At 37.0% G+C, this 12,979-nt stretch overlaps 2 protein-coding genes across 2 annotated transcripts in view; one reads left to right on the plus strand and one right to left on the minus strand.

Annotated features, from left to right (window-relative positions):
- Nucleotides 1-443: 443 nt before the first annotated feature.
- Nucleotides 444-6,758, minus strand: LOC140950097 (protein MIS12 homolog). Its single transcript, XM_073399275.1, has 10 exons — nucleotides 6,592-6,758; nucleotides 6,415-6,482; nucleotides 4,065-4,106; nucleotides 3,641-3,703; nucleotides 3,458-3,517; nucleotides 2,762-2,845; nucleotides 1,509-1,571; nucleotides 1,116-1,164; nucleotides 901-995; nucleotides 444-774 (listed from the first exon to the last, which is right to left on the minus strand). The coding sequence occupies exons 1-10, from the start codon at nucleotides 6,677-6,679 to the stop codon at nucleotides 715-717; spliced, it is 672 nt and encodes a 223-aa protein (XP_073255376.1). The 5' UTR covers nucleotides 6,680-6,758; the 3' UTR covers nucleotides 444-714.
- A 275-nt stretch (nucleotides 6,759-7,033) lies between these two features.
- The window catches only part of LOC140950155 (uncharacterized), a 28,307-nt gene continuing 22,361 nt past the window's right edge, over nucleotides 7,034-12,979 (plus strand). Inside the window, exons 1-7 of the mRNA XM_073399342.1 lie at nucleotides 7,034-7,172; nucleotides 7,929-8,150; nucleotides 9,717-9,861; nucleotides 10,414-10,523; nucleotides 11,781-11,966; nucleotides 12,641-12,676; nucleotides 12,843-12,923. Coding sequence (XP_073255443.1) covers nucleotides 7,953-8,150; nucleotides 9,717-9,861; nucleotides 10,414-10,523; nucleotides 11,781-11,966; nucleotides 12,641-12,676; nucleotides 12,843-12,923 — 756 coding nt within the window. The 5' untranslated portion in view covers nucleotides 7,034-7,172; nucleotides 7,929-7,952. The remainder of the gene's footprint in view (nucleotides 7,173-7,928; nucleotides 8,151-9,716; nucleotides 9,862-10,413; nucleotides 10,524-11,780; nucleotides 11,967-12,640; nucleotides 12,677-12,842; nucleotides 12,924-12,979) is intronic.

A 12,979-nucleotide genomic window follows, 5' to 3' on the forward strand; every position in this document is an offset into this window, starting at 1 on the left:
GCTAACCAGGCTGGCTCACCTCATTGACACTTTTTGATATTTTAATGGAATATCATCCTATCAGCTACACAGTGATGACTAGTAAGATATGCATCCCAGTGAAGTCTAAATGCAATGTGAATTTTTTTTCCCCTGAATCTCTTTACCATGTTTACAACATAAAAACAACCTAAGAGTTAACAAAATAAGTTTATTCTTGTATTTAAACAAGCATGTTTCTTTGTACAAAATTCGCATGAGAAAAATTCTCACAAAACAGTTTATATAATTATTATTGTTAGAAAATGTTGTTTAATAAAGAGCTACTGGTATTTCACTTCATTTCATTGATCTTATTCATTACTTTGAAGTATAAGACATTAAGTGTTGCATGTTCTGGTGTTGCTCGTGTTGCTCTTAACACGAGCAACGGATGGTTATTTGTGCGCAAAATCGTTGCAACTTGCAAAGTTTGCAAGAGGAACAGGTGAGCCCTTGGGCACCTTATCATACCAAACCAATTTCAGTAGTCTCATGCTGTAGTGTTTGAATTCTGCACTTCTGATTTTTCTGGTCCACCAGAATTAGGAAATTCTAATAATTCCTGGGTCTTCAAGGATGACTATTTAAAAGGATGACTATTTAAAAGTCAGAGCTACAGAGTAGTACTACTGTCATCCTGATGCTTATTAGTATTAAATAATTAATATTTTCTTTAAGCTGCCATGCCTTCATTCATCCTAGTTTTATTTTCTTCTTTTTGCTGTCTTTTGGACAGTTTCCATCAGATGAGGTCTGAAAGAGGGGCACAAAGTGAAAAAAAAAAAGCATATCTTTAGTACATGTAGTACAAAGCTTTTCATTCACCACAGCCAAGCTGGGAATTTGCTGACTTTTTTGCCAATTTGAACAATTTTATACCTGAACTTGAAGCGTTCCTGCACTGAGCCCATCTGATATCATTTCATGAACTTTCTTTACTTCTTCAAATGTGACAGCAAGACTCTCCTTGAGACCTGACAAAAATAAAATTCAACAGGTAGATCTGACAAAGTCAACAAAAATCTTGAGACTGTGTGAGAAAACCGAATAATGGCAACAATATTGATCAAGAACTGTTCAAGAACTTCAAGTACCTTCTGAGGCCTTTTGTATCACATCCATCTGTTTTCCAAAGTTGTCAAGCTAAAGTGTTTTCAAAAAACGTCCATTAACAAAAAAATTCAAAAAACAGTACTCTTCACAAACGGGGCGCAGTTCCTTAGAGGCCGATTAGTGCTAATTTAGGATTAAAATTTTGTTCCGATTTTGTGTTTTACCTTCCTATGTATTGCTTAGAGTAACATTTTGTGTATCATGACTGTATCTCGGAGTAAAGGGTCAATGTCAGTATTTTATAAGCTCGAGTTACATGTCCTTAGACAAGATAACCTGGCTTAATCCTGGGTTAAAGTTAACTATCCTTCGAGGAACAGGGCCCAGAACTTGGTAATTTTTTGTGCTCACACCCAACATCCAACATTATTCACCTGTTCTTGTGCATCATCCAAATCTTTTACTTCCTGTTTCAGTGCTGTATTTACGTACTTGGCCTGTTATTATAAATTAGAAGTGGTGATCAGTTAACTGGCAAACAAAATATCAATTTTTATTTCTATTAATGCACAGCACTCATATTGAGAAGGTTGCTACTTTCTAACTTGTGAAATGCAGTGGAACACGACGTTTCAACCACCTCTTGACAACCAAAGTAATTTGGCTAAAAAATAGACACTTTTTTTTGTTGTTGTTGGCTTAACCCTTTAAGCCCAAGTATCCACATACAAATTCTCTAACCTGATCTCCATACATTTCCTTTAAGAATCAGTTGAGAGAATTTAACAAAACATCACGGCATTTTCTCTTTCATGATCATTTTTTATATTCTCACAACCTTATCTCTTGACAATCTATGGGTATTGTTAGGAGAAAATTGCTGTTGGTCACTATTGGGACTTAAAGGTTAATGACAAAGTGGCAGGGGTTGGGCTAAAAAATTTTCTGGAGGTATGCACAGTTTTCCAAATCAATCCCACACTGTTTCCCCAATTGTTTTCATGTGTGTGACTTGATTACATTTCCATTTTTTAAATCTGGTGAGGTAAAAATCTCCTTTAGTCTCAGGACCATATTTTTCAGGTACTAGTTATGGCTTCCACGTGTGACAAAATAAGGGAAAAAACAATGCATTTTGAGTTACGTAAAGGGCAGTTGCGCCATTTTTAACTTCTGTTCACTTGCCTTGTTTTTCTATTTTTGTTCAACACATTTTTCAGATGCATGTACTGGTGTACAGGTAGCTACTCCCCTTTGGTGGCAACTGCTACACTAAACTTAACTTAAGTACTCCTCTTATCCCCCCTCCCCCCGACCACAAAAAAATGCAGAAAGTTAACGAAGCCTGAGAAAATAGCTGACCTTTGCCGACACCACTGGTTTCCCAAGTGTAGAGAAATTCCAAAATGAAGATGTGTCACTACCCAGATCTGGGCAGAGCTTCCGATTGGTCGTGCAATGTGGGAACTTTGCTTCAAACAATTTGGTTGAAGCAAAGATGTTGCATGACCAAGCACTACCCAGATCTGGGTAGTGACACGTCATTAGAGTGGAATTTCTGCGCTCCTTCCTCAGATGTTGTTTTCCAGGGAAAACGGTGGTGGCATTTCAAAATGTTGGCTGTTTTCTCAGGCTAAGAACATTACAAGGTCCAAACTCTAATACTTTCCGTGACACCTGTACTTACTGCTTTGATTTTTCTTTCCAGTTCTTCAATCTCCTTGTCAACCTTTTTCTCATCTTCCACTGTATATAGTTTATCATGGTGCACCTGACCAGACCAATGAACAGTTTTTCAACTACTTCATATAATAAATTTAACATAGTAGCTGTGTTTTAAAGAAATCCTTGGCTTTAAAGTTATCTTGCTAAGTTCTAATGTACATTAATGGGTAAAAAACAAAGAAAGATAAAAACTGGAAGCAAGTAAGTGAGTAACAATTTTATTATGGTGTCAAGGTCGCTAGCATACAATGTACACTAATTGGGGACACCTAACTACAATATTACTTGTCTAATAGTCAATAAAATTAATAATCTAATAATCAACAAAATAAGGAGTGTATGTCCAAATGTAAAATCAGTTCTTAGTTGTTAAATACAAAACAGTCTTTACAAGTGCTTTTCTTTGATCCAAAACAGTCACACCATAGGATGTTATCTTCACACTTTACAGTTAGAACATACTAGGATAGTACCATGTGAAAATACTACCAAATCAAGGTTTCACTCTAATGGTAGCACCATAGGATTTTATGCACATACTTGCAACCTCCTAAATAATAAGTGTCTTTATATAAAATTAAGTGACAAAATTAATGACAAAATCACATTGGGCCTTCAGATGGTAATTAACCTGATGGGAAATAGTCATTTTTTTTACCTTATCTTCAGGTAAGAGAACATGAGGAGGAATTTTTAAAATGTTTTTCTTTACATAGATCTGTGAAAAACAAATCAACAAATTATAATAAATAATATTATATTTAAACAACACTATAGTTACATGTACAGGTATTCAAACACTGTTAGCAACGTTATGATAAACCATTCCTTTGTTTCCTACCTCAAATCTGTCAAAAGCCTCATCTATGCTCTTGTAGAAATTATTAGCCATTTTATCACTTTCCTAGGTGAAATACAGAATTACAGTAATTTCATTGTTATCAATATTATTATTATTTTTTAGCAATATTCAGATCTGTATGGGCAATGATACAATAGCAATCTGATGGGAAGCCTTTGTGAACACCTAGGTGGCATCCTTAGCCTGCGAACGCAGACGTATTTCCGGTTGTAGCTTCTCACCACCCAAAAAGGGTGGAGAGAAGTGACGACGGGAAATATGTCTGTAATTGGAGGCTATGGCAACCCAGGAATTTTTAGGGCTGAAAACCTTCAAAAAATTACTGGCTCCATCATTAGACCAAAAATGTTGTTGGTCTTTGCTGAAGCGGTTGCTGCCTTTAATATTTTGTAGTGAATCATACCTCATGAAGTTGTTCTTGATTAACATTTCCAGACAGTGATGGCTGTGAAGAAAGTAATAGTTTTCAACTTAAATAATCACATAAATCAGACGCTCGCGGTTGGTATTCAACTGGACTGGGGTGAACAGCTGTAAAGAGGTGGGGGTGGGGGGTGAAAGAGGAGGACACTACATGCATTGGACTGGGTCGGTTCAACCCCTGTAACCCTATCCCTAAATTTTGTTGTTTAGTGAATCACAGAGGTAGGTTGATCCAATCTGGTCCAATCCAGGTAGCATCCGTAGTAAGTGCCAACTTTTTTCAGGGCGAGGGAAGAAATCTCGAGAACTCATGTTCCCCTCACACAGCCTGTTATGGGATAATTACCGGCGCCTATTACAAGGTTACGATTCAGGTTTTGTTGACCCTTGGTGGTGGGCAGGGGTGGGGGTATCCCATATGTCAGATTCTTGCTTTCACTTCAACAAGTATTTTAGGGAAGTGTTTGGAGCGTATCATCCATAAACATATTATGAAGTTCTTAACACATCATGGGCTGCTGAGTGAGAGCCAGCATGGTTTTAGAGAAGCTCGTTCATGTGTCACTCAACTTCTTCAGCTGCTACACTCATGGTACAGTTCTCTTGAGAAAGGTGACTCAGTCGACGTGATCTTTCTGGACTTTGCAAAAGCCTTTGACAAGGTTTCTCACCATCACTTGCTTTATAAGTTGCAGTGTTATGGCATTCGGGGTCATTTGTTTTCCTGGTTTCATGACTATCTGTCAGACCGTACACAAAGAGTCATTATTGGAGGTCATTCATCAGAATGGATGGAGGTGTCCTCTGGTGTTCCTCAAGGGAGTATATTAGGGCCACTTCTTTTCCTGCTGTATATAAATGACTTCCCCCTAAGTGTAAGCTGTAGCATAGAGCTTTTTGCTGATGACAGTGTACTCTATCGTAAGATCGCATCTGTAGATGATTGTGTCGAGTTTCAAGATGACCTCTTGTCTGCCGCCTCATGGTGTGACTTGTGGAAGGTCAAGCTGAAGTCGGAAAAGTGCAAGGCTCTACATGTTACCAAGTCCAATTGTCCTTTAGTTCATCAGTATGTGTTAAATGAGAATAATCTGTCGGCTGTTGATAAACATAAGCACTTGGGCATTTGGATTGAATTTTCTTTAAGGTGGGAAGCTCATATCAATTACATTGTTGGTAAGGCAAATCGAGTATTGGGTCTAATAAGGAGAACATTTGGGTCTAAGGATCCTGTGCCAATCAAAACAGCTTTTATCGCTTTAGTTCGTCCTATTCTGGAATATGCCTGCCCAGTGTGGAATCCATATTTGGTTAAACACATACACAGTATTGAATCCATTCAGCGTCGTGCTACTCAATTGATATGTGGATCTCATAATTCTTACACTGAAAGGCTCACTGAACTAAACTGGTCAACATTGGAGCTAAGAAGAAAATACCTTTGCCTGGTTCAACTTTACAAGATAATTCTTGGCTATTCTGATATTGATTACACCGCATACGTGGATCTGACTGGACCGACAAGAACTAGAAGAAACCATGACTTTAAAATCAGGCCTAGAGCAGCAAGGACAAACTATTTTAAATTTTCATTTTTTAATCGTTATGTTAATGACTGGAACTCTTTACCAAACTCCGTTATGTCTGCTTCCAGCTTGAACTCTTTTAAAACTTTATTACTTAATTATCTTTGTAAATAGTCATATCTTTACTATTCCCTACTGAATCTGGATTTTCTTTTTTATTTAATATCTAAGTATTAGTATTTTATCTAAGTATTAGTATTTTATTTAATATCTAAGTAGTTTATTAACGAAAAGGGGAAGGGGAAAGGGAGAAAAAAAACAAAAACAAAACAACTAAATTTTGTTTTTTTTTTTTGTTTGTTTGTTTGTTTGTTTTTGTTTTGTTTTTTTCTCTTAGTATCACATGATGTATAGTTATGTATTAGTTTTCTATTCTTAATTGTTTTATCTTTTCGTTTTGGAGGGCAGTTTTTTTATGGGAATTCAGTTTCCCCCTATTGCTTTCCTTTACCTATTGTACTTTTTTATATGTATATATATTTTTATTTTGTACATTGGTAAAAAGAATTATTAAACTTAAACTTAAACAAACAAGCTAAACTGTTATTATACGGAAAACATCTAAGCCTGCGATACGGATTACTTGAAATTTGAACTTTTTTAACTTTTCTTGTCTCTACCCCACTCCAAACAGGCCCTTGCCCACTATCCACTATCTATTTAGGACGAAGTTCAAAAGTGAGTGCTGTAAAGTGTCAAAGCATACAGACTATAGATTCAAATAAACTCAGTGTTAAGACCTACCTCGCTTTTGACAAGATTTTCAAGTTCTTGAAAGCAGTCAACCACATAGTCATTAACAGCATTATAAACTGAGGAAGTAATACACAAAAAGGAAAAGTTCTGTGGACACAAAAACTATCTCAGCTGAGTTAAGTTGATTAGCTTTCTAAACAAGATGACATTAGAACTCAGTCTTACCTCCATTTACGAATGAATCTGGAGTGAATCCAAAAAACTGAATTTCATATTCATATTCTCTAGACATTTGGGTAGTATTTTGGTCCATCTTGTACTCACACTGTTGAAAAATACACCAGGCAATTACAAACTTGCTTACAAAATGGCAGCTTCGAAGTGTCGGAAAAACTCCCGCCAAAACAAATTAAAATAGTTTATAAGCGAGGTGGGGTAATCAAGGTTTTGTTTTATCTATATCAAACTTGAAATAATCATCATAAATGTTTTTGAAATTAAGTCTAAATTTACAATTTTTATATTTTCTGTTTATTTGTTTTCCCAAAGACTATTTTAAAACAGGCAAAAAAATCTTTTTTAGCAAAATTTTTCTCTAACTTACCCCCTCCCTGTGAAGCTTTGCATGACAGTCGCGCATGCAGAGACTGGTACTAGTGTCACATTTTCTGATCTTATGTTTGTTTGCATTTCACAACGGTCGTACTGTTTTGTAGCTGACAAGTTTTCAACGACTTTTCCTGTGTTCTTTTGGATATAAAAGATAAGAAAGATAAGACATCGACATCCTTATGCCTTTCATTTATGTAAGTCGTAATTCTACTTTCATTCAATCTTCAAGATAGTTTAAGTCGATCACAAAACATGGCGTCGCGTCACGCTAGGCAATTGATTATATTAATCTGAACTTCTTTCAAAGGATCTTGAAATTTCCTGCGGTTCTTTAACGACCTTAGAAAACTCCCTCAGGATCGTGCTCTACGGGAGGAAGATCGATGGTTTCATTTCACATGCTATGTCCACAGATGCGATTCATGAAAGTCACAAGGTAGAAAACATGCATCATGCAAGTTTCTACGGTCATCACTGTCATTGAAGTGATGTTTCTTTTTATTTTGCGTTTGTAGCGGAAAATCTAGTAATTTGAAAAGAACTTCAAGATATTGACATGTTATATTTCAATCTGTATGATAAGATTACTCTTATTATGTATGATCATGTAGTTCAGTTTATATTGCACTAATTCCACTCATACTGGTAACTGCATCCATCTTCAATATTTCTTTTCGTCACGAAAATAAATTTTTTCAACTTTCTGCTTGAGATCTGGACGTTTTTTCCCAGCAGCTGGTCCGATTTTAGGTCTATGAAACATGTACAACATTCCTATGATGCCATTATCCTGTGTTAAATATTTTCATGTACAGTGGAACCCCGTTAATACGATCACCAATGGGCCAAAAAACTTTGGCCATATATTTAACGAGGTGACCATACTACCGAGATGGCCGTAAGGCGGGGTTTTACTGTGCGTAGTAGTAAACGTTTCCTTTCCTTGGTAGCTATAACTCAGATTCTTCTACTTGATGTCCAAAATGGACTACAGCCCTCAGTCTACACCATCCTCCCTACCATACAATACCAGTGTGACGCAGACCATGTCAGTGGCAGATGATGTCAAGACTCAACATGTCCGCTTGTTTAATCCTGTGACTCCTGATATTTCACCCCCTCCTCAGATAGGTAGTGGAGGGTCATCATCCATGAAGGGCCATGAACCATTGGTAAGAATATTCCATTTAGAGTGTTTCATTTCTATTATTATTTAATAGACCCAGTTCAAACGTTGTGCTTCTACCATGCTGATCTCAATTATTGTATTCAACAGAAGCACAACTTCAATTCAGACACTGTGCCAGAGTTGAACTCAATTGTAGATGTAGTATTAAGTCAGCTCTAAATGGCACAAAAAATATACATTCCAGAAAACACATTTCCAAAATTTATGAATTTAATTTGACATGGTATAAGCACAACATTGGAATCGCCGCTATGCCAGAGTTGTGTAGCATAGCAGACCTTGTGGTATTTAATTGCTCTGCCGAATCAAACTTTGATTCAGATGTCTTGCTTCTGCCGTGCTTTTGTCAAACTGAATTCTTCAATTACGTTTGGCAAGGCAGAAGCACAACATATGAACTGGGCCTTATATTGCCATTTGCAGAACATTTTACATTTGTAAGACATATATACAGGGCTGTCATTATGAGCCAGCGGCCGCGAATTTTCCCCGGCTATTATGAATGTGGCCCCCAGCTAGTTGTATAGGAAAATAGAACCAAAAGAAACCTCTAGCTGTTTGATTCCCCGTCTACTTGTTGTATTTACCCGGCAACTCGAAATCTTAATAACATCCCTTTATATAAGCTACACACTTAAAAAAATATAAACCCCTTTTTACTTGGTCATGTTGTTATATGTATTGGTATTAAACATGGTATTCACATTGTTACTGGTGCAATAAGCTGAGGCATGCACATGTCTAGAATCAAACAATCAAGCAAGAATTTTTTTGAGGTTGCAGGGGGTCATTATTAATTTTTATCGTCAGGTGCATTGACTGAATTCAAAATGTGTCATAGGGAAAGGGAGAACTCCCCTCGATCATCAGTGCTGTACTTGGGGGGTCCTATAGCAATCCTCCTTTCTCCTTTATCATTTTTTGGATTGGTGCTGCTAATATGGGGTGCTTTAATCTAAAAGGATTGTCATAATCAGAGCTGTTGCAGTACCTTCCAGGTGTTGATCCTAAAATTTAGAGCTGTTGGCTTCTCAACTGATTTTGTGGTACCACAGGCAGACCAACCTCTGTTTGTGTGGCTGTTGTTGTTTTTAAAAAATTTGAGCATCAGTCTTTTGTACTCAATAGAACAAATACAGTTGAACATTACGGCAGCTACAATTTACTCCAAAATACAGATTTGAACCGAAATCTTCAAGCGAAATGTTGACTTAGTTATCTGTCATGTTTTTACTACTAATATTCTGTATTTCAGTTTAAATCTGTATTTTGGAATAAAATGCAGCTGCCGTAATGTTCGTCTGTATTTCTTCTATTGAGTACTAAAGACAACAGTAGCACAACAATGGCCACACGAGCAGAGGGTGGTCTGCCTGTCGAAAGTTGAAATTAATTTCAAGGCCTGAACCCCATAAAGTGAGTGTCTGATACCTTTATTAGGGGCATTCTACAAATTTTCTGAACACCACCACCATTGTAACACATGAGTACCCTTGATGGGGCTCTTCCATTCCCTAAATCCAGCTAATGAGGTCATTGTTGTTTACAGCAAGGACTTGACTTTAGCAGCATCACAAATGCAGATATCCAGGAGATGGAGCAAGTTAGGGGACACCTTCACATGATGCTGCAAAACTGCAAAGGGTTCTCAGATCAGGGAGATTATGATCATGCACCAAGTACCACAACTACAGGTGAATTAAGGAGTGGATAGCCATTATAAATTATAATTACTATATATTATTGGGGGTGAATCCTTGAAAACTAAGAAAAGTTTTAATAGAATTTGAAATGATATTATTAGTATTTATTATTATTATAAATATTAATGTACTTAAATGCAATTTAAAGGAGTTAAAAACTAAGAGAGCTCTCAGTGCTAGAGATCCACAGTTGTTCGACATGGGCATGCCCAGTATTTCACTACATCCTTCATGTGTATTCAGTGGTGCCAGTGCCACAAGGTTTCTTTCAGCCATTTTCTTCTCCACCCTTCCTCCATACTCGACAAATAGGGAGAAACAATCATCTGTGTTCTGTGCTTCCTCCTACACTACTTTCATGTTCCAGCTGCTTCCTGTGTGCTTAACAACAGAACAGAGCACAGTCAAGGCATCTTTATTTGTTACACATAAAAATTTTATGTGATGATTTCATGATACTTGCACACTACCCTGCCCTTGTTGGGCTTGAGAAATTAGATTTCAACTTTTTGCTTTGAAGTAAAGCATTTTCATATTTTACAGATTATGAAACCCAAGACAATGACGGGGAGAAAGAATCTGTTGTTAGTGTGGACACCACAGCTTTGTTGCATAGACTGCTGCCAAATTCTTCACCACTTTCAGAGCTACAGGTATGTTAGATTTTTTTATTCTACAGTCTAACAAAAATGATTGACCTCAAAATTCTCAAAATAGTTCATCAGGTCCCAGTTCTTTAAAAAGGTGGATAGCAGTATCCAGTGAATAACACAAACAGTTTCCCTAATACTTATCTACTGAATAGTGATTTATCGGTTGTTCAAAAGTTGGATAACGCTATCCACCGGATAAATTGCTATCCAGAGGATAAGTATTAAGAAAACCAATTATTGCGCTATCCTTTATTCAGTGGATAGCGCTATCCACCTTTCAAACAACTGGCAGCGTGCAAAGAAAGTACTGTCCGATACCCCGGGGCTAGTGGATTTTACTATCTGGCTAGTGAATTCTGTTTCTAACTTGCCCGACAGGCAAGTGATGTTTTATGAGGAATTTGAATAACAGAAGAACAAAAAGTTTTTGGGGCTAGTTGAAATAACGACTGGGCTAGTAAATGCTAGCTTCAGCTTGCCCGAATGGCAAGCTGTAAAAATGATTTTCTTTGCACCCTGAACTGGGGGCAGGTGGATAGTGCTATCCAAAATTTGAGCAACCAGGGCCAGTCCATTATCTAGTAAATAAAGAATGGAGAAGACTCATTCATGATGGTTGGCTCAAGTACAGTGTATAAGCTGCCAAACACAATGTATATGAATTTTCATTTGGTTTATACAGTGTAGTTGCCTAGAGTTATTCATGAAACCTTTATTTGTTCACCCAAACTGCGAGGACTGGTTTCTTCTCGCGATGCTAAACTATGATTTGTGGCGTCCGGTGTAGAAACCTCTGCTTGTAGAGTACTGTTCCTTCAACGAACATTGTTCTGACAGAGTCACTTCTTCATATGAATCACTCTCACAAATTCAAGTCTGAATATGAAGGAAACAAGAGCGCTCTTGTTTTACATGTATATGTGGACAAAATTCATAACGATTGAAATGATGCTACTTTTACTGCATTCCATATCACGTTTTTCTTCTTCTTTGACCACTCTCTCACCCCCCGCCCCTAACCCCCTGCTGACTCCAAGAGTTTTCTGACCCAAGGGCCAATTGAAAATGCTTTCATCTGTCAGACCTGACTCAACTGATCAGGAACTTAACATGACTGGATATAATAATTATTAATACGACCAAAAAACACTGTAGTTTCAAGTCAAAGCAACCTTACAAATGTATTTTATAAGCTTTGATAATTATTATTCCAGAAATTAACCCTTTTTCATAAAAATACATTTTATTGGTTTTTAGGTCCATTTTCAAAATGGTCAACAAGTCCTCCCATCTCATGACCAATCAGGAAAACACATGGTCTCATTTTCTGGGGATAAAAGGCTGAAAGGAATTTCTAGCGGAAAAGTTACAAATGACAAAACACTTCTGTCTGAAAATTCACTTTTGAAAGATCAAGTAGAGAGGGAAAGATTCAGAAGAAAGGTAGGAACAATTCATTGAAATACATGTTCTGAGCTCAGAAAAATGACAACTAGACTCTCACTGACAGAGTTTTCATTAAGAATTCCACTAGCAGGAGAAAGGTGCAATGTTACAGGAGAATATTTTGAAAGATGCTCTGCATCTAAGTAAAACTTAGTCATAGGCTACCGAACATTAGCCGGAAAATTCTGCCCAATGAACACCCTCAATAAATGAACACCCTCAATAATTATTGGTCATGATACCATATTTTTGGAGTCAAAAAGGGGTGAACATTAAGAGTTGCCTTAGCTTGCAGGTTGACCAAGATAATTTTCTGCTTTTCTTGTCTTTACATAATCATTATTTTCACCAAGAGACAGGGTTGTCAGAAAGTTTTGAAGTAGATGGCTGAGTTGTCAAAGTAAGCGGCCAGTCCAGTGATATTTAAAAAAAAAACGCCATCCGTAAAGAAATGCCAAGCAGAGTAGCCGGCCGATACTAACCAAATAGGCGGTGATATTCGCTGGAAGCCAGCTACTTTTGACAACCTTGAAGAGAATCAAGAAAGGACTTACAGAGTTATTTTTCCTTCTCAATGTCCATGGGAAGTAAATCACATGAATATACCCTTGTACCCTTTTGTACATTTGGTATTAAATAAACTAAATGACATGTATTTTGCATTGTACTAGCATTGTGAGCAACAAATTCAAGAGCTGCATGGAAAAGTAAGTTAACTGTCTCTATTTTCTCAAATTTGTTGTCATAAACCACGATGAGGAGTTAGGGCATACACAAATGTATCTCACTGTTTAGTACATGTAGCTCCTTGGATTGTGATGCTTAGATATTTCTCGAAAAATTATTCAGTATAATATTATGTAATATTTTCAGTTGCTAGAAGTTCAGCAGCAGTTAGCAGTCGCTGTATCTGCAGAACAAAAAAAGGATGTCATGATTGAACAGCTTGACAAGGTAGCTTCAAACTTTATGACCTAAATTGTACCAAATTTGGCATATTCGTAAATCCT

This window comes from Porites lutea, chromosome 10 (genome assembly GCF_958299795.1).
Source record: "Porites lutea chromosome 10, jaPorLute2.1, whole genome shotgun sequence".
Classification (NCBI taxonomy): domain Eukaryota; kingdom Metazoa; phylum Cnidaria; class Anthozoa; order Scleractinia; family Poritidae; genus Porites; species Porites lutea.